This window comes from Caloenas nicobarica, chromosome 10 (genome assembly GCF_036013445.1).
Source record: "Caloenas nicobarica isolate bCalNic1 chromosome 10, bCalNic1.hap1, whole genome shotgun sequence".
NCBI classification, from domain to species: Eukaryota; Metazoa; Chordata; class Aves; order Columbiformes; family Columbidae; genus Caloenas; species Caloenas nicobarica.
In genome coordinates this window covers 9,208,843-9,233,290 of record NC_088254.1, presented here as the reverse complement: position 1 = coordinate 9,233,290, position 24,448 = coordinate 9,208,843, and the positions used below count along the sequence as shown (strand labels likewise).

The window sequence follows — 24,448 nt, the reverse complement described above, 5'->3', positions numbered from 1 at the left end:
TATGAGTAAAAATTCAGATATGTTTGGTGAGGACATTAATGTGTATAAATCTTAAAAGTCTTCTTATTGACATCATATCCTGTATCTGAAAAAGTTGCAAACCTAATCTTTCCTCTTTGTAATTCATCATTTATATATACTGAATAAGCCCCTATTTCTACAGTATCAGATAGTTTAGAATTCTCTTAGTTTTGTTTCTAGAAGCAAAGTTTTTAGTGACTCTATCAACCAAGTCATACTCAAAAGCGAGGTACATGTACATTGTCACCAACCCCTTTTAAATTGAACAGATGTTTTCCCCCGTTGTCTTCAACGCAAATTTTACATTACTGTTGTGAAAATCTGAAAATGAAACTTGTCCATAAGTGAATTGTATTGTATTGAATTGTATTACCCAGCATGTTCTTATGGTTCAGCTGATTATGGTAAAAGCCAAGTACAGGATACCACAATATAACTCAAAGGAGAAAAATCTAGATTTCAGTCTCAGTTAGCTCAGTCTGCTATGTATCTGAAAACTGAGGTGATCCACTGCTTGCATCAAGCCCCTATTATTATTTTCTTTAAATATTGTAATTATTCATATCTATGATTACTTTGGAAATTGCCCTAGTTAGCAGATGAAATTTCTTTTCATATTAGTGGTTGATTTGTTTGGTTGGTTGGTTGATGTTTTGCTGTGTGGGGAGGTGTTTGTTTGTGGTTTTGGGGAAATTTTTTTTTGTGTGGTTTGTTTGTTTGTTTTCATTGATAACTGCAGTAAAGAGTGTGACCAAATTTGCTCTGATGTTTACTTCCCCTTTCAGCACACTGGAAATGCAGAACAGCATCCTGCTGGCACCATTATTCTGCCACAATGTGTTTCACTGATACGTGTCTGCGCAGTTTGTTTCTCAAGGATGTGTAAACACACAGTAAAGTTAAATGATCTGTGAAAGGCTGATGGAAGGGGGTGCACCTGGGGTTTTTATAACCTGTTCAAATATGGCAGATTAGCAGGGTCCCAAGATTTTTGCAGCTTTTAGAACTGAAGTGCTAAAGTTGAGCCTTTTCAAGGTTCTTAAAATCCTTTGGTGTCAGCTAAACCAATTCTGGAGTAGAATTAGGTTTTGCAGAACAACATCTATTAGCCCCCAGCATGTTTTAGGGTTATGTATACACTTCTGAGGCATCCACCATAACTCTTGGTTGTACACGAATGTGAGAGAGGCAACAAATATAAGGAAATCTCAAATTTCTAGCACTTGACAATGTTCTTTCTTTTCTCTTATAACAAAAAACTTTTTTTTGAGATTCTGATCTCTCTTGCCTACAGAAATACTACTGTGTTTTCACATTTGAAGTTTTTTTAAGTGTAGTGAAGTAAGCATCGTAGGTATTAGATATTTCCAAAATTAAAAGGAAAATTATGTTTTGGAATGCTTTTTATAATTTACAGTGATTTAAATTATTTGCATTTTTCTGTTGGAACAATTTAAACTGTCCATAATCTGTTTATAATCAATTTCATGGTACCTCTTAGACTTCATAAAACAAGGCCTTTTTCTAGTCTTGTAGTATCTATTTAGAATAAGGCCATTAAGGTATTTTATTACGGAGGGAGAAGGAAGAGGCGAGAGTCCCAACATGCAGATGGAAGATAAGCTGTTTTTCTTGTATTGGAACAAACTAGTGACAGTCAGTTATTCTGCTGATGGACAGTATTTAGAAGTTGGAGGGTGGTAAGTTCTTAAGCATCCTGAATGCGGTAGCAGAAACATTTGGAGCTCCTCACAGATGAGTGTACAGCGTGGCTCTGCAGTTCATTCAAAACTTAACCCAGATAATTAAGGTCTGTCTTGAACATTAATGGCAAAAGTTCTTTCAGGAAGAGGATTTCTGTGCTAGGAGCTGCAAAGTTCTGTTTGCACAGCATCTGTCACAATGAGACATCATCTTGATTAGGGATTCTGGGTGCTGTAGAAGCACAGCAGTGGGAAAAAAAAATCCCACTAGTTATTTCTCACTCCTCATAGGAACAGACTTGTATTTTATGGATATCGAACCTTGTGCTGGAGGTAGGATTTGCTAACATGTGCAACTGCAGAGGAATGTATGTATGCTCTGCATGTAACCAAATCATGAAAAGGGTCTACATTTTGTCCTATGAATGTTGCAACAGTGTTTTAGGAATTTATAGGAAGAATAAAGCACTCACTGCATCACTAAAATAGTGTTTGTTCTGTACTGCCTAATAAACTGTAACTTTTTTTTGGTTTGTTTTCCTTTTGTTTTAAATTTAAGTTTGTCTTAATCTTACAACAGCTGGTGGTGTTACTGGTGCACAGAGAGCGTTATAGAACATTCCTTTAAGGCATTAGAAAAGAGTCTACTTTTCATTGCCTATATTTTTTAATCTACTGCAGGAGAACATCTGTTGCCTTTCCCAGGAGCAGCAACAGTTAACTCAGCAACTAAAAGATGAAACTCAGCAGAAGGAACAGTTGAGGCAGATAAAGAAAGAAATGGAGAATGAACAATGGCAACTGAACAAAACTGTTGAAAAGTTACAGAAGGAGGTACGAGTTCACTCCAAAGAGGCTGCAGGAATCTGAATATCTTAAACAGAAGCAAATGAGCTGCCAAATTGTAAAGATATTTTTTAATATGTGTAAAAGAAAGTGAAATGCAAACTTTACTATCAGTCTCTTTAACCTAGAGACTATCAATAAAAGCTTTCAGGACTGGAACAGTGGTTGGAACACCACTATCTTGAAGTATTCTTGTAGAGCAGCTCTGTTTTAGTTCTGTTCTAATATACAGTGGAGCAATATTTCAGAGTTTTACAGACGATTCTCAAAATGCTACTGCATTAGATTTATTTTGCCATCTGTAGGTAAACCATACAATTTAATATTGAAATACTGAAGTGTGACTGTGCAGTTCATTACATCAGTCAGCTGGAAGAACTGCTGACAGACACAAAGAGAAGAGCCCTGTCACATACTATTAGTAAATAACCTTACTGTTTCATGTTCTCACACTTCTGCATAGAAATTCATTTGTTTGGGAACATGTTTGATAAATTTTCCATTTGAAAATACCGAGTTGAGTATCAAAGCTGGAGGAAAAAACCTTTTGATGTATTAAGCATGACAGAACCTTCTGTAGCACTGTTTTAGGAAAAAAATTATATGCACTTTTTTCCCAGATGTCTGAAATGGTAGAAGTCTCAAGAACATCGACTCTGGAGCTTCAGAACCAGCTTGATGAATACAAGGAGAAAAATCGCAGGGAACTTGCAGATGTGCAGAGACAATTAAAAGAAAAAAATCTTGAGGTAGAAAAATGGCGCTTGACAACCATGCGAATGCAAGAAGAGGTAATGACTCATAAGTTCAGTAACAAATTCTAATGGAGTTTCCTGTTTCTGACAGATAAATGCAGTGTTTGACAATTAAATATATCTTAAGTTATATGACAAGGACTCCATTGATGATCTGCTGCTCTTTTAATGCCTGCTACTGAAGGAATTGAGAATGTGGAAATATTTTTGAATTAGGAAAAAAAAAGAACCAGTGGTTATATAGGACCAAAAAAAAACCCAAATTCCATTTCTAAAGAATTTGACATACATTCTCCTCTTCCTTCGTATGAGCAAAGTTGCAGATTTAAATGACAAAGTTGTCTGCAACCAAATGTCTGCCTCTTAGAATGTAAATTTTGCCATAAAGGCAATCCAGTCTGTTAAAGATCTGCATATACTTGTTCTGCAATTGGAAAAGCTATGAGAATACACTTTTCTGTTATGTGGAATATTTTAATACTTTGAATTTCCACTTCAGAACTTCTCTTATGTTGCTCTCTCCCGTTAACAAACTTGTTTTAAATTCAATTTAAAAGAACAGCAATAGAAGAAAGTATAGTTCCTATATATTATTCTGTCTTCCTTCTGTATTTATTCCATTCAGGGATGCAGAGCCTTTGTAAAGGGATGAAGACTCGTTATGAAATGTGAAAGATAAAACTGTGATATTGAGAAAATGGCTTTTAAGTTGGTTAAATTAGAATAGACAGCCTAAATAAAACGTGTGTGTGTATGTAAATATGTATACACAGTGTTTACAGTTACTATGAAAATTACTTCTAGTGTTGTCTATTACAACTACAAAACAAAGAGAAATTTCAGAACAAAATAAACCTTTGTTATTTGACAAAAGGATAATCTAACCACTATAGAAAGGACAAAATATTACTGGTGGTGGAATTCTACATCTCTGTGAGGTAATATTTAATATCCTCGGGCCTTAGAAATGTGGTACGGCAACTAACTGCAAAGAGGAAACAAAATCTGAAAATATAGGATAGGCAGGTGAAACAGCAGACTTTCTATAGAGATTAAATATTCTGGATAATTGAAAGTCTTCATTATCTCTTCCTCTTTTGTGTTTAAGAAGTACAAATAGATAGTCCTTCCATTCAACATGAAAGAGTCTGTTGTCTGTCAAAATCCTCTTGGGTAGGTGTCATAGTACGCAAAACATTCTTTCTGAGAGTCTCATCAAAAGCCAAGAATTGTAGTGATCATGGCAACGTGAGTATCATCTTTTTGTTCTAGCAGAAAAATTATGAAAGCGTCTTGCAAGGCAGTATGGGAGTTCTTCATTGCTATGCCCGATGGAAGTTCTGTCTGGTTACGTGAAAGATAGCAGCCTTGAAAGCTGGCAGTCCGATGTCATTCCAAAACATTTAATGCTTATGAAATGCTGTTAATATACAGATCTCTCCCTTACCTAGCTGTTCACCAAGTCATGCAGATGTCCAGCGTTTTATTGTCAGGACTTAGCAGTAGATAGCAAACCCTGTAAACAGTCACTAATACATTATTTTAGTTTCATCACTGAAATAAGCACTTAACTAAACAGAGGAATAATATGGAAGACTGTACGTTGAATTTTTAAAAAATCATATATTAAATATGTGTTAGAAGTATAAGGAATGGTCACAGTGTCACCTAAAACCCCTTTCACTACTTATATATATATATATTTTTTTTAAGTACTGTGAAGGTTTTAGATAATTTTATTGAGTATACGCTGTTGTTAGAATAACAAGCTTTTGTCCTCAGCAGATAGCCTTACTATATCTAAATTTATACTTTTATATATATATGTTATCAATTATACAATTGGTAAAATTCTGTCATCAAAGCACCTCAGACATATAAACTACATAATTATTTAAAAGGTAAAGCATTGGTAGTCTGAAAAGGAAGGGAGTAATATTGCAAAAGTTCCAAAGATATAACCATTTAGAAAATTGTAAAAACTTTGGCTTGCTGTAATTGGGTAAAAAGAAATAAACAAACCTCCCCCCCCACTATATGTAATTGTCAGTGTGAAACCTGTAGTTTGAAGCATCTCTTTAGGTCTGATATTTAATCCAAGTTTATTTTCTTGGTGCCATCTTGTGGATAAACCAGAAATTTCTGTGAAGAGCACATAACTGAGTGCAATTCCTTGTCACACTTCCAGATCTGTCATGCAGTCAGTCCCCTTAGTGACATCACTTGTCTATAGAAAGCACAGTATAAAGTGTATTACCATAATCTTGTTGTTTTAGATGCGCCTCATGGAAGAAAACTTGAGGGACCACCAGAGAGCTCAGGATGAGGCAATAACAAAAACTCAGCTGCTAGAACAGACTGTGAAAGGCTTGGAGTATGAGCTTGAAGCCAAAAACCACTTAAAAGATGATCGTGCAAGACAAATCAAACTAATGGAGGTAAAAGATATTTTTAAGGGTTGGTATCTTATTAAAACTGATTAAAATAATTTTGGTATTTCACATATATTCTGTGTGGGAAGAAACAAAATAACTTCATGTTGAAAATCCATGTAGTACTACTGCAGGAATTATTCTGGTATATTCTAAAGGTGATCTGTTAGCATATCTGTTGTCATGATGTGTTCTAAATTGCAGTTGTTCTTTCATCATTTTAATTAACTTTTAAATTAATTTTCTCTAGAGCTTGTCAGGCAAAATTGTATTATTTTCATTCATAGGCCCGTCACTCAGAACTTCAAAAGTGTTTAGAAGTGTAAGTTCTGTTTAGCATCTAATATTGATTCATTTCAGGAACCTAAATAACATTGTTATTCTAACTATGTTGTTACAGGATTAGCTTCATAACTGTTCAGTTCAATCAAGCTGTCATTTGACTTTCATGAACAAACACTTTTATACCATTGTACTCATATAAAAATGAATTTGTCTTCCAAGTATATCATGTTACTTAGACATTCTAAAAACAGTCTCTAGAAACATTACAGAATTTCCCTTATTTTCTTGAAAATGGTGGGAGTGATTAAAAAAGGAAATGAAACTTCTCTTTTACTTCTGTCAGACAAACAAATTAACTTTAAAGGCTTATCTACCTGCCATCTCTCTTTCTAGATTCTGTATGTGTTTTCAGAGGCATTTCACTTTTCAAGCCTAGTCATTCAGACAGTTTAAGTCCTTGAAGTTTGAGAACAAATACTCTGGTAGCAATCTGAAGAGAATGGGAAAGTAGTATGTTGAAATTACTTTTCTTTGTTCCACTTAGGACAAGTTGTCTCACCTGGAACTTGAGCTTGATGAAGAAAAGACTAATTCAGATTTGCTGTCTGAGAGGATCAGTAGATGCAGAGAGCAGGTACTTGAACAAGTTTTCTGACTTATATAATGATCAGGAAAAAGTGTTATTAGGATTAAAACCAATATTGATTAACTAAATAATGATTAGCAATAGTGTTTATATTCTATACTTAAGCAGAGTATGTAAATAAAAAAAACCCAAACAACAGGTTCACAAACATGATTAAATATGCTCCTCCATGTCATCACAGAGCATTTTTTCCTGTTTTCCTAACTGGAAAACTGACACAGATTGCAGTGAGCTTCACATAATCATCGATGCATGCAGAGATAATGCTATTTTAGACTTAGTTTTAGATGGGGAGGCTATCAGAGAAAGTCTGGTTGTAGAAAGTCTCTTAGACTGAAAGATCACAATTTTTTAACCTTACTGAAAACTAGCCCAGCATAATAGAGTCTTGATTTTGAAGAAGGAGGAGCTTAGGAAATTGTGGAATTAATTAGTGAAGTCAGCTGAAGTGAAGATGCTGGCCGGTTTCAGCAGAGAGGAACCTTTATTTTCATTACAAGTATAAAAACTGATTAAGGTATATCAAAGATAAGACAGTTGGAAGGCTTTTTCCACGTGAAAGTATCAGTCACTAGTTCCAGAAGTGTTATGTGATAGCCCAGAAAGAGGGGAAGAAGGATTTATTAATGTGTCTCATGGGGTAGAAAATGTAAAGATAAAGTGAGATTTGCCAAGCTAGGTAAGACCGATCATAGTAATTCAAACAAGTAACAAAAAGGTTCTTGACTCTATAAGTGGAAGAAAGAAGTTGTGGAAACTTGTGATGAGGTATCAATCAAGATAAAAAGTAATCTAGGTATGCCTCCTGAAATAAATGAGTATTTTGCCTCTGTCTTCAGTAAGGCCAGTGAATGTTCAGGTGGGAAGAAGTGGAGTCTGGCTAAAGGAAATTAGACCATTGAGCTGGAAATCATCAAATCTAAGAGAATTAGGAGTTGATAGTTCTGAAGAAAGAGGCCTTAATAATATTATTAAAGATTTCTGAAAGAACTGATGTATGAAATTATAAGTTCTGTAACAAAGACTTACAATAAACCATAAAAGTAGAGAATAAGGCCGGATGACTGAAAAAGTAACAAGAGCATCGATGGTCGAGTAGTTGGTATTATGCAAGTTTTTGATAAGTTCATGGAAAGAAATACGGTGACGTGGCTGTCTTAGAATATCACAGCCTAGACAATGTTCTTTGCCTTAGTTTTACATTCTGAAAGATGCAAAACTGATGCCTAACTCATTACAGCATGTCTACTACTGTAGCTTTACATTAAGTACTGTACCTCATTAGTAATTTCCTACAAGTCCATTGAGGTACAATCCACAGTAGTCTGTTCTGCTTTCGTTTATCTTTCTTCGGAAAACAAGAATTGCTGACATTCTTTCCAATAGCTTTCATTTCAGAGGGAGAACAGAAAGCAAAATCTTAGTTTCTCTGTCTTTTCAATGAAATTCTATATTCTCAGACAGCTGGAGAGTTTTAAAGCTAGTTAGAGCTCAGCTTTGCTCACGCATCCTTCAAACAGCAAGGCACCATTACTATGTTGTTGGGACTCAGGTTACTGAGATTTTGTTTGATCGCCATATAGTCTTTTTGCTCTTATTCCATTGATATTGTACAGACTCTGAGTCAGTGAGTGAAATAGAATGTAAAGGACCCATAATAATGTGGGGTCAATGCTATTGTTGACTTAGACTCCAGTATTAAAGGCTTCCTATCCCTGTGTTGTAAGCCTGGGATAAAAGAACCTTAGTCATAGCCGCACCAGTGGGTATTATGGCAAGTTAATTTGCTAACTGAATGGAAACCTAAAATACAGATGGGTGACCAAAATGTTACATAATGGGTAAAAGACGTGTTTATTTTGAGGTCTGGAGTTCCTCATTTCACACATGAGTTACAGAGCTTGCTTTGTTTTGATTTCATGCCAGAATGACTAAGTAGTCAAATTACTAAAGTATTTCAGGGTCTGCTAAGCATTTATAATGACATGAGAAATCATAATGGATTTGTTTTGGTAATATCTGTATTTCTGTAATTTTTTTTATTATAAACGTGTTATTTTAATATACTGATAATGAACTATAATACTCGACATTCTAGTAAAAACAAATTGAAACAATGGTTTCTATTTTATATAAAGCTAAATGTTTGAATAAACATTTCATTTGCCATGAAATGTGCCAATGTTATCCTTTTTAATTTAAACACCCTTTTGAATCTGGGAATTGCTGCATTGGACACTGTTCTCATCTTCCCTATCTCGTTCTCCAGAAATACCACAAGGAAGTAGAAATAATAAGAAATATTAGAGGGAAAGGCGGATCATATTCTATCAGTTTTTAAACAATAAGGTATTAGCAACTGCAGAAAGAGAAAAATGGTCAACAAACACACACACGCGCAGACACACAGAGAAAGCTGGAGCACTCGGCTGCCCTTTTGCGTCTAAAGTCAGCAAGGACAGGGCACATTTTATTACATGATGGGCTTTCTTCCTACAAACAAGTGAAATGAAGTACCTCTTGCCATTTTGTTTTTGCAAACATAATTGAAAAATACTTAAGATACCCTCATAAATTCTTGTCTTCTGTGAAAATGCAAACGAGTCTGTTGACTTCAGAATTGTTTGCAGTAAGTGTGAAAAATGGACTAGTTAGTTTCCATGACAACTTTAGAATAAATACAGAACGGAAAAATTGTACTGACCACGTCATTCACTTCCTTTTGGTGAAGTGTTCCCAATGGCCAGCTGTATACCTGCTCTTTAGCTGGCACCAGCTGTGGGAAGCAGACAAATGAAAATGTGGACATGAAGGTTGCTTTTCAGTTATGAAGGATCAAAGGAGTTTGCTTGGCTTTAGCTTGTTTGTTTGCTAAACATAGGGGGTTTTGGTCACATACTTGAGAACTGTGTAGATGGATTTCTTCCCCCCGCCCCCCGCTTAGATATTAAAAAGTAACATAGGCTGTGAACCTAGTGCGAGATGGTAAGCAATGGTGATAGCATCTAAAATATTATTAGAACTCAAATTACATTCACTCATAATGAACTCAACAGCTGCTTCTAATCCTAAACCTGGCACAAAGAACTGTTGTGTCTAATAAACCTTTGTAAAACCTGATACTATTGCTTTTCTCAATTCTTTGTCTTTAACATTCTTCAGATCCAACTGTGATAACTGTTGCCTTAAGCTGCAGAAATGGTTTATTGTTTTAACAGAATGTATTAGATATAGGAAAGGTAGAATGTGAAGCACAAAGCCCCACATGGTACATACCCAGAGCCTATCTAACTGCTGTGAAAAGTTTGTGCACATTTTGGCAGACAACTGCTTTTTTCCTTTGTGCATACTAATTACGTGTTTACTAATGAACAGTGCAAGGAGATAAGTGAAAACAGTTTCCACCTCCCTCAGCAAGAACTGTGTCCTGCCGCCCTTCTCTTTTTACAAACTTGTATATATTTGCATGTAGCTTCCTGATCCTAATCAGATACAGTACTTTTTCTCTCTCCCACTGTTTTTCTGTGAGGCTGCTTTTACCATGAGATGTCCAACAACAGTGGCAGTCATCTTGGAAATACGATAATTGTCCTCTAAATATTTCCCTAATGTGAGATCTTGGGAAGGTTGCACAAATTTGTCACAGCCTTTGAGCACAGTAAGAGCACAGTAGAACCTCAGAGTGGTCCATTAAGCAAGTTCCTACATAAAACAAAACCCCTTTCTTCAGTTCACAGTTGCATTTTTAATTAGTTGTTCATTTTACTACAAATTTTGCTTGTTTTTTTTATGTCTATCTTCATGGCTAAAGCAATTACAGTGGAATAAATTCTATGTAATCCTCACATTATAACTTTTTCATATATTTCATGAATAAATGCAGCTATTGTATACGAGTGATTCAATTTTTTATATATGAAATTGTATTTTACTATATAACATATAAACCACCATTATTATTATTATTATTATTAGGTTTCTATGTGACAATGAGAGCTTTTAGGAAATTACCCAGCTGTTGAGAACACAGCCACATGCTAACATTTATAGTGCAGTAACTGTTATGACCTTAGGTTTCAGGAATGCCTTCTACTGTTCTGAAACCATACTGTGACATAACATATGCAACTGCATGCATTGCTGCCATTGTTTGTATTCATATATTCATTTCAAAGCTACAGAAACCGTGTAAATGACTTCTTTTAAACACGTGATTAACTAAAAATATATCATTTAATATTACAATCTGGTAAAAAAAAAAAGGCCTAAGGTAAAATTTCATGTGCAGTACTTGTTTAACCTTCACATTCTTAGCGTTGCTTTTGTATTTTTTGTATGCAAGAATTCCCAGTGGCTTTTGAAATACCTTTAGTGAGATAAATCTGTAACTTAGAGCTGCTTAGCTGTGATGGTGCATTTATGCCAGTCCATGTGTAACTGTTGTAAAGCAGGGAAGAATGCTGTGACCACTGAAACCTTTGTCAGTCTTTTTGCAGGTACAATAATTGGCATAGAGGTTCACTGTGTTCCCCAGGTGATATTCATCATAGTAAACATTGTGCAGGGAATAGCACAAATGCTGTGGTAACATTACCTGTGCCTGGAAAGGCATTTGTAAAGACTTGAGGGCATTCTCAGCAGGAATGAGAGGCAGGAAAGCTATCTGGGCACTAGAAACTTTTTTCTTCAGCCCCAAAGTTTCAGTAGCAGCTGTTAGGCAGTTTAGTTTCTCTTCGATCCTCAGAATTTTATTTCTTTTCTTCCAGTCAAGTCCAATAGGGAGAAAAAACAAAATAATTCTGTATTCTTGTCTTGATTCTGTATTAATCAGGTAGTTTTTTAACATCTTACTTATGGAGAATATAATTTCCTTTTGGTTATTGAATATGCAACTGAAATATTTCCAGAAACTACAGAAAAAATTGTGTTTTAATGAAACAAGCAAAAACCACCTCCTCCCCAAATCCAGAAGTCAGTGCTCTCCTGGTATGATAGACATAAAATTGACTGGAGGAGTGGAGCAATGTTCATACCCAGTATGCATCAGAGTCTGTTGAAAAAGAGCTTTTACTATTTTCACAGACATAAAGAACTGTAATTGTCTGTAGAATGTCTCGAGTTCTAGGCACTTCTCTGCAGTTACTAGTTTGTGTTTAATAAAATGAAACTTTAAAGTAGACTAGTGAGCAGCTTAAAGGTAAGGTGCCATTTCAGAGCTTCAGACATAAGTATGAAGAAAACAATTGTAGAAGGTGTTCGAAGAATGATGTGATGGTCCATAACTCAGTTCCCTGCCACATGGTGTGTCGCATGCAACATTTTAGAGTGCAGTTCCCTGCTACAGAATATATGTACTGAACATCGGCAATGCCCAGTGTGATTGGAAAATGCCTACAATAAACACTGGGAATAACATGGGCTTCTGAAAGTGTTCAAGATTGTAATTGTAAACTTCATCTGAAATCATGCGTATGTCTTGAGTTCTAAGAAAGAGCAAATTTTTTCTCATTGTGTAGGTATAAATGCTTTATGTGTATGTGCGTGTATATATATATACACACACACACACAGTATCATATAGATAGATGTAAATTAAATCTTTTATTAATTTTTTAATCTTTTCTTTCTATAATAGATTGAACAAATGAGGACGGAGTTACTTCAGGAAAGAGCTATAAAGCAAGATTTGGAGTGTGACAAGATTTCATTGGAAAGACAGGTAATTATGGCTGGCATATCATCTTGGCAGTCTTGGTATTTGCCTTCATTAGGAAATTCAAATAAACATGTAAGGAACAAAGTATTTGGTAGCTGGCACTATCCTACCATAGTGTGCTGCTGGTAGTATGTGTTAGGAAGAATAGATTAAAAACCATGAGTATCTGAATATTTATACTCAAACTATTATATTCTTGAATTAAGTCTTCTCTTAGTATTTTTTATTTCTATAGCCCCCCATTCTAGCTTGAGGTTTGTCATAGTTTATATATTTCATATACTAAACATTCATACCATGCATACATCCGTTTATATAATATAAGAAGATATTTTTGTTGTAGTGAGTGCAGGCATCTCTCTACCACACAATTCTGTCTATATGTTTGAGGATCGAAGACATTAAAAATAAGAAAGGTGACAGCTGATATGGTACACTTGTTTTAGAATAAAACTGAATATCAACACAGAAACTTTTAAAAAGCACTTATACGGAAGACTATAGAATATCAAAGACACTGTTATCCAGTTTAGCTGTAAATCCTTTGACCACTTTTGAAGGAGCTGTTCTTCAAAGTCTTAGCAGTACTTTAGGAACATTGCTGAAGGTAGATCACAATTTCAAGCAATTTTAGTGATTTTTTTTTTCAAGTGATTTTCATTGAGTTATTTTCTTCTACAGGAGCTAACAAGTGAAAAAATGACATGCCTCTGAAAGAAAAGATACAGATTTGATAGAGAACTTCTACTCTCTGTTTTCTAGAAAGGAATATGATTCATATGCTTCAATATCTGTGGTGGAAAGTACATTAAAAATACTTTCTAGCTTTTTGCAGCATTTTATTCTGCAGCTCAGTGCTCTCTGAAAGCAAGATTACTATCATCACCCCTAACTGAGATGCAGAGGAAAGCTATCTTAACAAGTCATAGTATTATTGACAGTCTCAAGAACATAAAACAAATTGTAATGAGAACATATTTATACCAGACACCTAATTTAGTGCCTTAGATGGCATGAAATTAATCCCATCTTAATTGTTTGAGAATAAAGAATGCCACCTACTGGTATATCCGATGTGTATGCTTGTACTTGAGTTCTGACTTTTCTATCATAGCTTTTTTACTATTTATGATTCGATATCATGGTTTGAAGTTTGTAACAAAGAGCTTTATTTTCTGTTCCTCATGTTTTTTCTGGCAACTTCATCATTAGGTCCCCATTGAAAACCCAAACTACCTAGCCTCTTAAAAATTAAACTGTATATCTGAGCAAGAAGTCTGTTTTTATAAATAATGCAGCTTGCAAAGCTTTTCAAACTATTTATGTAGTAGGAGTAGTATTGGATAGTTAAGAAAAGGGAGGAGGGAAACCCCGCAATAACAGCGTTCATAAAGTGATATTGGATGCAAGTAATTTCTTTGTCTACTTGTTTTAGCTGTACACTAGTGAGTTACAGGGGAAGGATACAGAATTCGACAAAAGAATTGTGTGGAGAGTAAGACAGATCCAAGGCTATTTGACAAATTTTGACTTATTAAAAAATGCTGTCTGAAGTTCAAGGGTCCATTTAAGCCTAAAACTTCAACTCCTGTTAAACACTAAATTATTTTAAATAAAGCACAGTAATAGAAGATTTGTTTGTACTAAACTGTCACTGACTCTCTTCTTCCATATTTACTAAATTTAAAAGATACTGATGACCTTATGTTTGCCTGGAGAAATTTATTTTGTGTTAAGGTAATAATTGTTAATATGAGCATGTATACAGTAATTAAGTATGTTCTAACTATAGAACAAAGACTTGAAGAGCCGAATCCTTCACCTGGAAGGTTCTTACCGATCCAGTAAAGAGGGTCTTGTTGCTCAAATGGAAGCAAGGATCACAGAGCTAGAAGAACGACTTGAAAATGAAGAGAGGTGAAACTAGTTATGTTAAGATCAAAACATGCATGTTTATGTTTGTTAATATGGCCTCTTGCTAATATTTAAGTCTCAGATACAATTAACTTGATTATTTTTTTCTCACCTAATTAAATGGTTACTGTTTCATACAACTATTGCAAATTTCCTTTTTGACTGAAAGCACACTAGAAGTTGCCTTATAAATTAAACTTGGCACAGTGCTAACGTTAATGTCTACTATCAGTAACAGTCTTAGAAATATTAACTATACTTTAACGCTTCTGTTTTCCTGTTCACTTCATTGTTTAATCTTGGAGGAATGTATTTTTTTTTCTAAGAGTTGCTCTGGAGCCGGAAGAAATTCCCCTTAGCGGTTCATGCTTTTGAACAAATTTCTTAATATGTTGCATGGAATCGGTAAATCAAAGCAGAGGCCATTAGTATTTATTGAATTCTTACAAGATTGCTAAGGAATTATGTCAGCATGATTGGAAGTATTTCAGTTTCTTTTTTTACAAGCCTGTCTTTTGTTTATTTTTTCTAGGGATAGAGCTAATTTCCAACTGAGTAACCGCAGACTTGAGAGAAAAGTGAAGGAGTTAATGTTGCAAGTAGATGATGAACATCTCTCATTGACTGATCAAAAGGACCAGGTAGAGGGAAAGACTAATATGCAAATATCTGATATTAATCCTACTAGCATAATTCATCATATATAAAAGACAGGAGAAGAATAGAGGTAGATAACTGATTACTTTCTTGTTTATGAACTCAAATTTAGTGAAATTCATGTTCCCATTGTCATCATGTTCTTTAATCTAGTATTTGTTATTCATTTCTAAAATTATGAAAAGGAAACACAGAAGCAATACTGTAATTATTTTAAGAAATAAAGCAAATAACAGAGCATATGTGATCCTATAAATATATACACCAGCATATAATCCCATAAATACATACACCAACTAATAATATATTCTGTTTTGCTACCACAAAGTTTTGTTTAAAGAAATAAGCTGGTTATTGTTGAATATAGGCTATAAGTACTAAGCATAAGTTGATATTGTAATAGCAATGTACTCTACTATTCCTGTGGTCTTTGTTGATTCCTTGCTTAAAATGTGGTTTGTTTCAGTGTGTGAGTCGAATAGTTAATGTTCTGCCTAGAGAATGAACAGTTTGTTTCAAACGTCTGTTAAGGGAACAATCTTTTGAAATCCTGTGCATTTTCAAAATGTATTTTATAGTATCTATCTGGTAAAGTTGCTTAGCTTAGACACACTAGTAGCTCCAGTCTTCCCTAATTGATAACCAGCTCTTGCTGTCACATAGCTCTGTCTTACTCTACCAAAGCTATGTTTGCTTGTTGCTGTTTTTTCTTATTATTATATCCTATCACTTTTCTCGAAGTCTAATGCTGATTTTCAAATATTTCTGAAGCATAGCATTACAGTGTCACTGCACTGGCAAAGTTGTGTCTTTATTCTCCCTTTCATAGATGCTGGAAGAATAAAATACCTTTATTAAAATAGTCCTCTAATCAGCTGACATGTAAATATTTCAGTTGAGTTTGCGTTTGAAAGCAATGAAACGTCAAGTTGAAGAAGCTGAAGAAGAAATAGACAGACTGGAAAGTGCTAAAAAGAAACTCCAGAGAGAACTGGAAGAGCAGCTAGACATGAATGAACAATTGCAAGGACAGCTTAATGCTGCAAAGAAGGAATTAAGGTAAGATGACTTGTCAGACCTTACAATTATGCATCACACCACCAATCACAAGATTGATCTCTTGCTCCTTTAGTCCATAAACTGAGGGCTTCTCTAACAAACTTTGAGTTTGTCATAAGCAGACAGAATTTAAGAGACAGACCTGTAAAACTCTTCCACATTTCCTTTCTCTGCAAAAGTTCTCCAATTCTCCTGCTGAATAAAGTCATTAAGGCAGGGAAGAAAAAATGGAAAAAGGTCATGGGATTCAAAACTTTTATGGTGGTAATAAAAATTTCCTGCTCCAGCTATCTTGGGTTAGTTTTCCTCAGCCATCTTCTAACATCTCAGTGTGCAAAGTTCGCAGTTTCCCTTCTCTGTGACTTCAGTTAGAGGTGCCTGAAAATATGATCGATTTATCTTTATTCTCTTGCATATTTCTTTCATGTAAGATATAGTCCATGATAAACTACCCTATTTGAGCACGAGTTTCTTTGACATCCTTTAAAAATGAAAAACCTGCCTGTCAATATTTTAAGCTTTTCTGCATGTAGTTGTGTAATTTTAATAGCAAAGATATCTGTATTTTTGTTTTAGTAGACTGAAGAAGTCACCAAGTAAAGTATTGGCTGATTCTGATGATGATGACGATGATGATTTCAGCACGGATGGTGACAGTCTTTGTGAAGTACCTTCAGGAAATAACTTTTCAAAAGATGATGACACAAAAATCTAAATAAGTATTGAATCTCTGATTCCTTGAAAGTACTGGAAGAATTAAGTTATCAAGAAACTGGATGTTCTAGAAGCCAAATGACATAAAGGGATTTAAGTGCTGGGAATGTAATGTTTCCATCCATACTGTGCCATTTTCTTATTTAGATCACTGTTTATTATAGAAAACAGGATTGCATTATAAAAGAGCTATAAAACATGGAGAGAGAGAGATATATATAACTGCTACTGAAAACAGAGGGATAATGTTTCACGTTGGAAATGTGATTTTGCTAAAATTCTGTTTAAGTAAAAGCCATTTGAAAAGAATTCTAAATTAGTTTGTAGTTATTAAAAGCTTTTCCCTAAAATTAAAGAAAACACAGATTATTTAATGATCGTAAGCAGGGGGAAATTATGTATAAAATGTAAATATTTTAAATCTGATCTTTTTATTGCCTAGTACTATTTTGTAAAGTTTTGGATATTATATAAATCAGTTTCATATGTAAAGTACTTAAATTTATACTGAATGCTATATTCGGTTTTTATCTAAGAAGAAAACAAAATTAATACATTTTATGCATTACAGAGCAGATTCACAGGTCCTGAGCCTGGAAGGACATTCCCATTTTAAAACCAGTGTGAGTTTTATTGTAGGTATTCCCTATATTAGAGACCAAATGTTAATCCTGCCTGTTGACTTTAAAAGGACCATCACATCTGCATGAGTGAGGATTGCCTACAGCTTTCTTGTAAACTTCCTTTAAGAAGCTTTCTGTTTGTAGTTGGAGAGGGTGAGAATGAGGTCAGTTATTACTTGGCATCTTTCATTTCCTGAAACGGACTCCATATTGCCAGAGGCAGGACATTATAGACCTGCTGGTTTGAGGGCATCAGGGCAGGCTTATCTTAAAGTCTTTAAGGAATTCCACTCATTCCTGTAAAATTACTTGTGGTCTTTGAATTAAGTACATGCTTAAATCTGTTTGTTAATTGTTCCTAAAATTGTATGCACCTGGCAAGAAGTTGCACCAAGGAAACAAAGCATGTAATCTGATTTTTTCTTTCTAAACTGTTCTTCAGCATGTATTTGTGGTGTATTGCAGTGTTTAGTCATATATGCAGACATATATTAGTATTTCAGTTTACAGAAGTATCTCCATTTTGGGTGATCCACCTGTTCAACAAACTTTGTGGGAAATTTAACAGAAAAAAAACAAGCTTTGCAGATTTTATTTTAAAAGCATTTACCATTTTGTTGCTACTTTTTTTTTTTGTAATTTATATTACACCAGACCATTTTTGCTCCTTTGCAAATCTAGAATTCTAAAGGGCACTACTACATAATTTTGTTAAGAAACGATAGTTAGGTCCTGTCTGATTATTAGTATTTGTCCCCAGTTACAGGTTAGTGAGCACTTTGTTGTTGAATGGGCCGCATAATAGTGTGATGTCATTGTAAAAAATACTTTAAACTGAAGTTGCTGGGAGCTTCCATTACTCCCACAAAGGCATCTACTGAAGAGGACAAATTTAACAGCTCTGAAAGTGAGGCTGATGGACTTGGTTAAGGCAAAGGTCCTGACAATGGCAATATCCATTTTCATATGATTATATGAAATGAAACTCCTGCCTGCAGGATCAGAAATATGTTCATGCATTGCAGATTACAGACTCTTCTGCTGTGTAATTCCTTTCAATTTGATGTTGATGGTTTGAGGTATATGGGAAATAATATGAATGGCATAGTTGTAATACTCTGTCTCTGAGCCTTGTATATCTTTTCAAGTAGCAGATATCATATAATTTTTTGCAGTACTAGCTTTACTATTTGGATGACACAGAAACAACCTTTCCTCCAAGAAGATCTGCACTATACTGTACTGATAATCATCATATAGCCTGCTGTGATTTATTTGTTGTTGTTTCATTTGCATGTTTTTGTAGGCTTAACTTTATACAACCGATTCCAACCTCCAGTACTCTGTCCTAATGTTCACAGACGACTATTACTTCAAACTACTGGAGGAAAATCACTTAATATTGCATCTACCTCTGGTTACACTAAACTGTAAAAGAAAAATTCACTTAAAATAAACAGTCAGTCAGCTCTTTCTGTTCTTCGTATGTGCACATAGCTTGATATGACAATTGAATTTTATATGGAAGATGCATGTGTTTAAAATATAAAAGAAAATAATAATCCGGGAAATACTGATGCTGTAAACAAGTCTCTGCATTTGCCTCTTTTTGGATAGCTACTTTCTTTGTAACTTGGAAAGCAGGTAGCAGATATAAAATCTAGAAGACTCCTTTTCTCATTTGAACTTATTACAAGTTAGAAGGAGGGGAGACACATTGTTCTGGACTCCTAGTGGGAAAGATCTTGCTTATTAGACCTCCCTCCCCCCGTGTCTTCATAAAAATAACTAGTCTTTGTTCACTTAGGCTTGGAAATGGCATTTCCTCTTTAGAGTTCTCAAATGATATGACTAAAATAAAATCTTAAGATGCTGAAAAGGGTACTTCAACTCATTCACAAACCAGTCGGTAGCTGTGTTTCTTGAGACATGCTAGCTATGGTGAGGGTAGGGTCTAGGTCTTGACTGTCATGAAAAAACACTGCTAATAGTTCAAGGATGTCTGATTTGTTCACTCCATCTCATGGCAGTTTTTGATCAAAACTCACCTTAAGTCAAAGTTTAGTTTAGAAAAACTTCCCTGATATTTCTGTGTAATCTGTTTTTATCAACAAATGAATTTCAGAAGAAGCTCTTGACCCATAAAAAGAAGTAAGAGGGAAAATATGTGAAGAAACATGGTAGTAAGACATTCAGTCCGTAGATGTTTGTACAAACATCAGGGTTTCTGGTGTATTACAGAGGGACATGGCTTTAATTCTGAGGTGTAGAGACCTTCAGTTTTCTTTGATGATACCATAATATCTCATAAACAGACCCAAGCTAAATTACTTTTGATATAAGCCTAACCTGATGACTCAAGAAGTGGGTGCTTCTCTCTCAGTGTAAGTAATCTATGATGAACAATGACCTTTTTGTCATCTCTGGGATTAATGGCCTCTCACAGCCCATTGAGATTTTGACCATTTTTATGTGGTGAGAGATTTTCTATAAAAACAATATTTTTTCCCATTATAAATTTTATTCTGCCTAAATATACATGTTCTTCAAACAGCTGTGTAAGATTGCTATATTAAATTCCTGACAGTTCATCCCTTAAGAAGACTTATATGGTCATTTATAATTCCTGGTTTTGAGAATCAAATCCAAGTTCTATTTTGAGCATTTTCACTAATCTGTTACACTCTGGCAGATCTTGGTTTTCTGAGCCTACTTTTGTAGGTAGGAGAATACAAGGTAACTTTTATAGGTGTGTTTTGATGTTTTATATCACTAACCTTTGGCAAGTACTCCAAGATCTTTCAATGGCAATTGCTATACAGTGCAAAATGTGTAGATGTAAAACAAACAAGCGAAGAAAATCCTCCTGTCCTCCATAGACTCCTCACTCACTGTCCAAGTAATAAAACTAAGGATGTTAGTCACATATAATGGATTTTAATGCCCTGGAGTTTGGAAGGCATCTCTATTCATAAAAGCATTAAGGTCTTTCAGACATCATACCTCTTTTTCGTGCATGGAGAGAGAAAAAGTAAGAGTCATCATCTGCTTGCTGTATCTGCCTCCTTGTGCTGCACTTTATTTAAGGAAAATCCTATACTATGCAAATAGTTTCTTAGTTCAGCAGTGTCAGTTGCTATTAATTGTTCAATCACCAGGCAGGTTTCCCCCACAAAATGTAGTCTTTTGGTGATGAGACTATAACTTGTTGATTAATCTGCATATTCCTCTGATTTATCCTCATTCTTCTTAATTTTTTCCTTTTTCCTGATTAAATATTCTTCTCTGATTCATAGCTGATTTTCTAAATTATTCCAGAAGCCATGTGCATTCCTCATTTTTTACAGGCCAGCTGTGTGCTTTGCTGAGTGAGCTTCACAGTACAACAGCTTCAGCTTTTAGGCCTTTTCTGGATCACACAGCATATTTCAGTAATTAAATGTTGATGCTTTTTAGCTTACTGGAGCTTCCTGTCCTATGAGTGGAGCTACACATTTCAGCTGCTTAATTTCTACCAACTGCAGTTATCAAGTAACATTGCAAAATGTTTGAAGACTTTGCTGAAAGAGCAACGTTCTTTAGAGATTGCTGGGGTTTATAGCACATATAATTTGTTCTTTTTTGCATAAGATGCTGATTAGGTCACATATTTAACCCTCTGGCCCTACTATGTTATAGTGGAGAAAACTTAATTGTTATTTCAAAATTTATTTGTGAGCACTGGGCTATCAAGAAAAAGGTATAGAAATGAATAGAAAGTGGATTTTGTATTACAGATTTTTCTTTTAACAAGTGAGAAAGGAAAGACTTAATAAGAAAGGGCGTAAAGTTCAACAGAAAAGGTCAAGTGCAGTAGTGAATTGGGCTCACCTACCTCAGTAGCATTGTGACAGCTCTTTAGTGGTTACTACCACTGAGCCTCATGTGAGGTCAGCAGAGACTATGTTTTATGTAAGAGGGAACATTTGATCTTTTCTCCACTTCTAATAACAATTTGCTGTTTTATTCAGATCCTGAAGCTTCATGCCATTAGCAGAAGAACAGGCAAAAAAAGTTACTTAAAATCTGAGCACAGGTGGATGATTAAATTTTAAACTCTCCAAGTTGCCAGTAGGAAAACTGTAGAAACACTTGATGTGAGTGCAGAAAAGGGACCCGTTACAGGTAACTTGAGTTGTTCTATGCTTTCTGTGTAGTTCTTCAGCAGAATGGGCTTTCTGACCAACGTTTTATATATTGAGTTACAAAGCTATTTTCACTAGTTTCAAGCAGCCCTTTTACTTTAGTTGCATGCAGTCTGGCTAGGATGAAACCTACCAATGGCATAATGTGCATGTAGAAAATACAGATGGTAAGAAAGATCAATGCAGGATCCAGTTCTGATTAATTTGATTTTGACCCTTCCCTTCACTCCTCTTAAAGAGCCTCACACTGAATATTGCTTAAGCCATCTTAAACCTACAGATACCTAACTTGGGCTGGGATGGATGTAAGGTTTTATTTCCGGGGAAAGACTGTAAAGGTTCAAGATCAGGATGGTGGGGAGCACATTGAAGTCGTGCTAGGAAATGCCTGTTTCCTGTATGCATTTGCAGCAAAGATTCTCAAGAGAGTCCAGCTGAGACAAATGATAGTGCTGAAAAAGGAGCAGCATATGTTTCTGATATTTCTGTGGTTGCACTGTTAATGGAGACTGATTAGTCGTGTTCCCTTGTGCAGCACGGGTAGTTCTGTTTTGCAGAAATGTTTTCAGAATCTTCAAACCTTGGATAACCAAGTGCCTGCCAGTATCAGAAGTGTCTATTTTGTGTGATTCACATTTTATCTTTTTTCCAGAAATTGTGTAGTTCTGTGTTTTCCCTTGGATTTGGCTTTTTGTCAAAGATGTGTTTACTTCTGTGGTTTTTTGTGAGAGAGAAAGAAAACATTGCTGCCTTTGGAGTGGAAAGAGACTGTCTGGCATTCATCCCTGTGAAAACTCAGGCTGTGCCAGAAATGAAATGTGCTTTTCTAGAAAGCAGTTCCAGTGTGCACAGGAGAGCTGAGCTGTTCACTAAAAGTTCACCTCTCCCACACACAGACCTGGTTCTTCTCAGCCCAGCCTGGCCTTCATTTTCCTGGGAGGTAAGGACTCAGACCTGGAACTTGACTTGGCTGAGGCTGCCAGTGTGTGATTTCTGTACTACAGATTGGACTGAGATTGGTATACTTTTAATTTTGTTCTTCAAGTCTTTTGGTTGAAGTACAGCAAATACTATTTAAGGAAAAAAGACTCATTGGGTATTTGTGACTAGAGCATGCAAGAGCAAGTACATACGCACAGACACACACACTCTGAAGGCAGAGAAAGATGAGTGTGCATCACTTCAAGTGCTGTATGAGCTGATTTGTTGCCTGTCTGAAAACATAAACCTGTTTAAAATTGATGCACAAATTCAGTGGCTATGTAGTTACTGTAAATCCTTCCTAGCAGAGACAACCTTCATCTGTGTTCTGGCATTTTCTTGGACATCTGCTCTATAAAAGAGCTTTTTGACAGAGTCCCAACAAGCCTCTTAATTTGTCTTTTAAACACTTTACCAAAAGGAAAACAAAGGAAGCTGAGCCATCCAGAGAAGGCAGGGTGGTCTAATAGTTGGAAGTAGAGCACTGGGAACCAGGAAGATTCTGTTTTCTAATCCATTTGAGCTGCTGCTTCAGTCCTTGACCTCCTCGTACTTTTGTCAACATGCCTAGAAAATGGAGCACAAAACTAGACCTTGAAAACTTGATATTGTGTCTGTGTTGAAACTTCCTGAATTAAAATGTTAGGAGGAAATGCCAAGGATCTGATTTTTCAGTGAGTCTGATTTTTCAGCGAATCTGATTTTTCAGCATATCTGCTTTCTGCGTTGTGTTTAGCCCTTTGCCCTCCCCATCTGTGAGATGCTGCAATGCTTTCTAAGGGGGCAGCTGTTTTACCTGCCACGCATCTGATATTGAAGGTCTTGTGTTGGCTCTGCAGTAGCCAGCAGGCTCTGTGGAGGGTCTTTGCTGTAGGACAACAGCCTTAAGTCTAGATTTTCTTGCTTTACAGGGAGTTTCAAATTTGTTTTTCTTGAAATAAGAAAATTATTTACTTTGTAACAGGTAGAATGGTTATGAAAAGAGGGAAGTAAAAAATAAAATCCATTAAAAATATGTAAAAGCTGTAACATCAGCCAGCCAAGGAAAGGAAGCTTCCTGAATCAGGCTATGTTTACTTTAAACAAAACTTACTGTGCCTTGCTATTTCAGTACATATTGTGTGTGGTATCCAGCTATTTTAAGGGTAAGATCAAATTCACAATTCAGATCAAAATGTCCCTCCCAACTGTGAACTTCTTAAGCATTCCTGAGAGTCACAATGGAAAACCGTGGTCTCTGTGGCATTGTATGTAATACCATGTCCAAGGGCAGTCTGAGTCCCCTAGAGGGCCCAAGAGAATTAATCTCTTCAGTTTGCCTGGCATCTTTTAGCTAGAAAACTTTTTCAGATGGACTGAATTTAATAAGCATTGGGGGATAAGCAGAGTAGGAAATAAGACTACTACAGCTCCTACCTGTATGAAGGGAAAGGAATCTTTTCAGGTATGTGCATGATAAGCCTCTCATATGCATGTACCACGCTGGTGCTATTGATATGGAGTGGAGATGGCAGAAGGGAAACCAAAGCCAACTTAACCTCCTTTCCTCTTCCACCCTTATTGCTGTTGCTGGCTGCTCTACTGAGAAAATGAGCTATAATGGCACTGGGAAACCCCTGCTCAGTAAGCTAGAGTCTTTAATATTCTTTGCAGGAGAAAGGTAGCTGTAAGTTTGTACTACACAGCAAACCAACTCAAAATGCGCACAGATTAACTATTTTGTTTTTAAAATGAAACAGATTCAATTTGAAGACATGTATATGTCAACAAGTACATGTTTGCAGTAAGTCCCATGAAAGTATTTTTTCAAAGACAAAACTGGATTTTCATCAGACCTGTTGCCCTGTGACAACTGCCATGAAGCAAGCCCCAGCACCAGCCCTGCTGGGCCAGCTGCTTACGGCATAGTAGC

General features: G+C 35.6%; 1 protein-coding gene across 5 annotated transcripts in view; it reads left to right on the top strand.

Annotated features, from left to right (window-relative positions):
- The window catches only part of CGNL1 (cingulin like 1), a 57,996-nt gene extending 38,892 nt beyond the window's left edge, over positions 1–19,104 (top strand). For 3 of the 5 annotated variants that reach the window (XM_065642003.1, XM_065642004.1, XM_065642001.1), the window contains exons 11-19: positions 2,406–2,558; positions 3,191–3,361; positions 5,602–5,763; positions 6,587–6,676; positions 12,324–12,407; positions 14,197–14,321; positions 14,851–14,959; positions 15,871–16,034; positions 16,611–19,104. In XM_065642003.1, coding sequence (XP_065498075.1) covers positions 2,406–2,558; positions 3,191–3,361; positions 5,602–5,763; positions 6,587–6,676; positions 12,324–12,407; positions 14,197–14,321; positions 14,851–14,959; positions 15,871–16,034; positions 16,611–16,749 — 1,197 coding nt within the window. In that variant the 3' untranslated portion in view covers positions 16,750–19,104. Of the gene's footprint in view, positions 1–2,405; positions 2,559–3,190; positions 3,362–5,601; positions 5,764–6,586; positions 6,677–12,323; positions 12,408–14,196; positions 14,322–14,850; positions 14,960–15,804; positions 15,844–15,870; positions 16,035–16,610 lie in introns of those variants that run through there. The other 2 variants (XM_065642002.1, XM_065642005.1) reach the window with 2 other exon arrangements.
- The last annotated feature ends 5,344 nt before the right edge of the window (positions 19,105–24,448 follow it).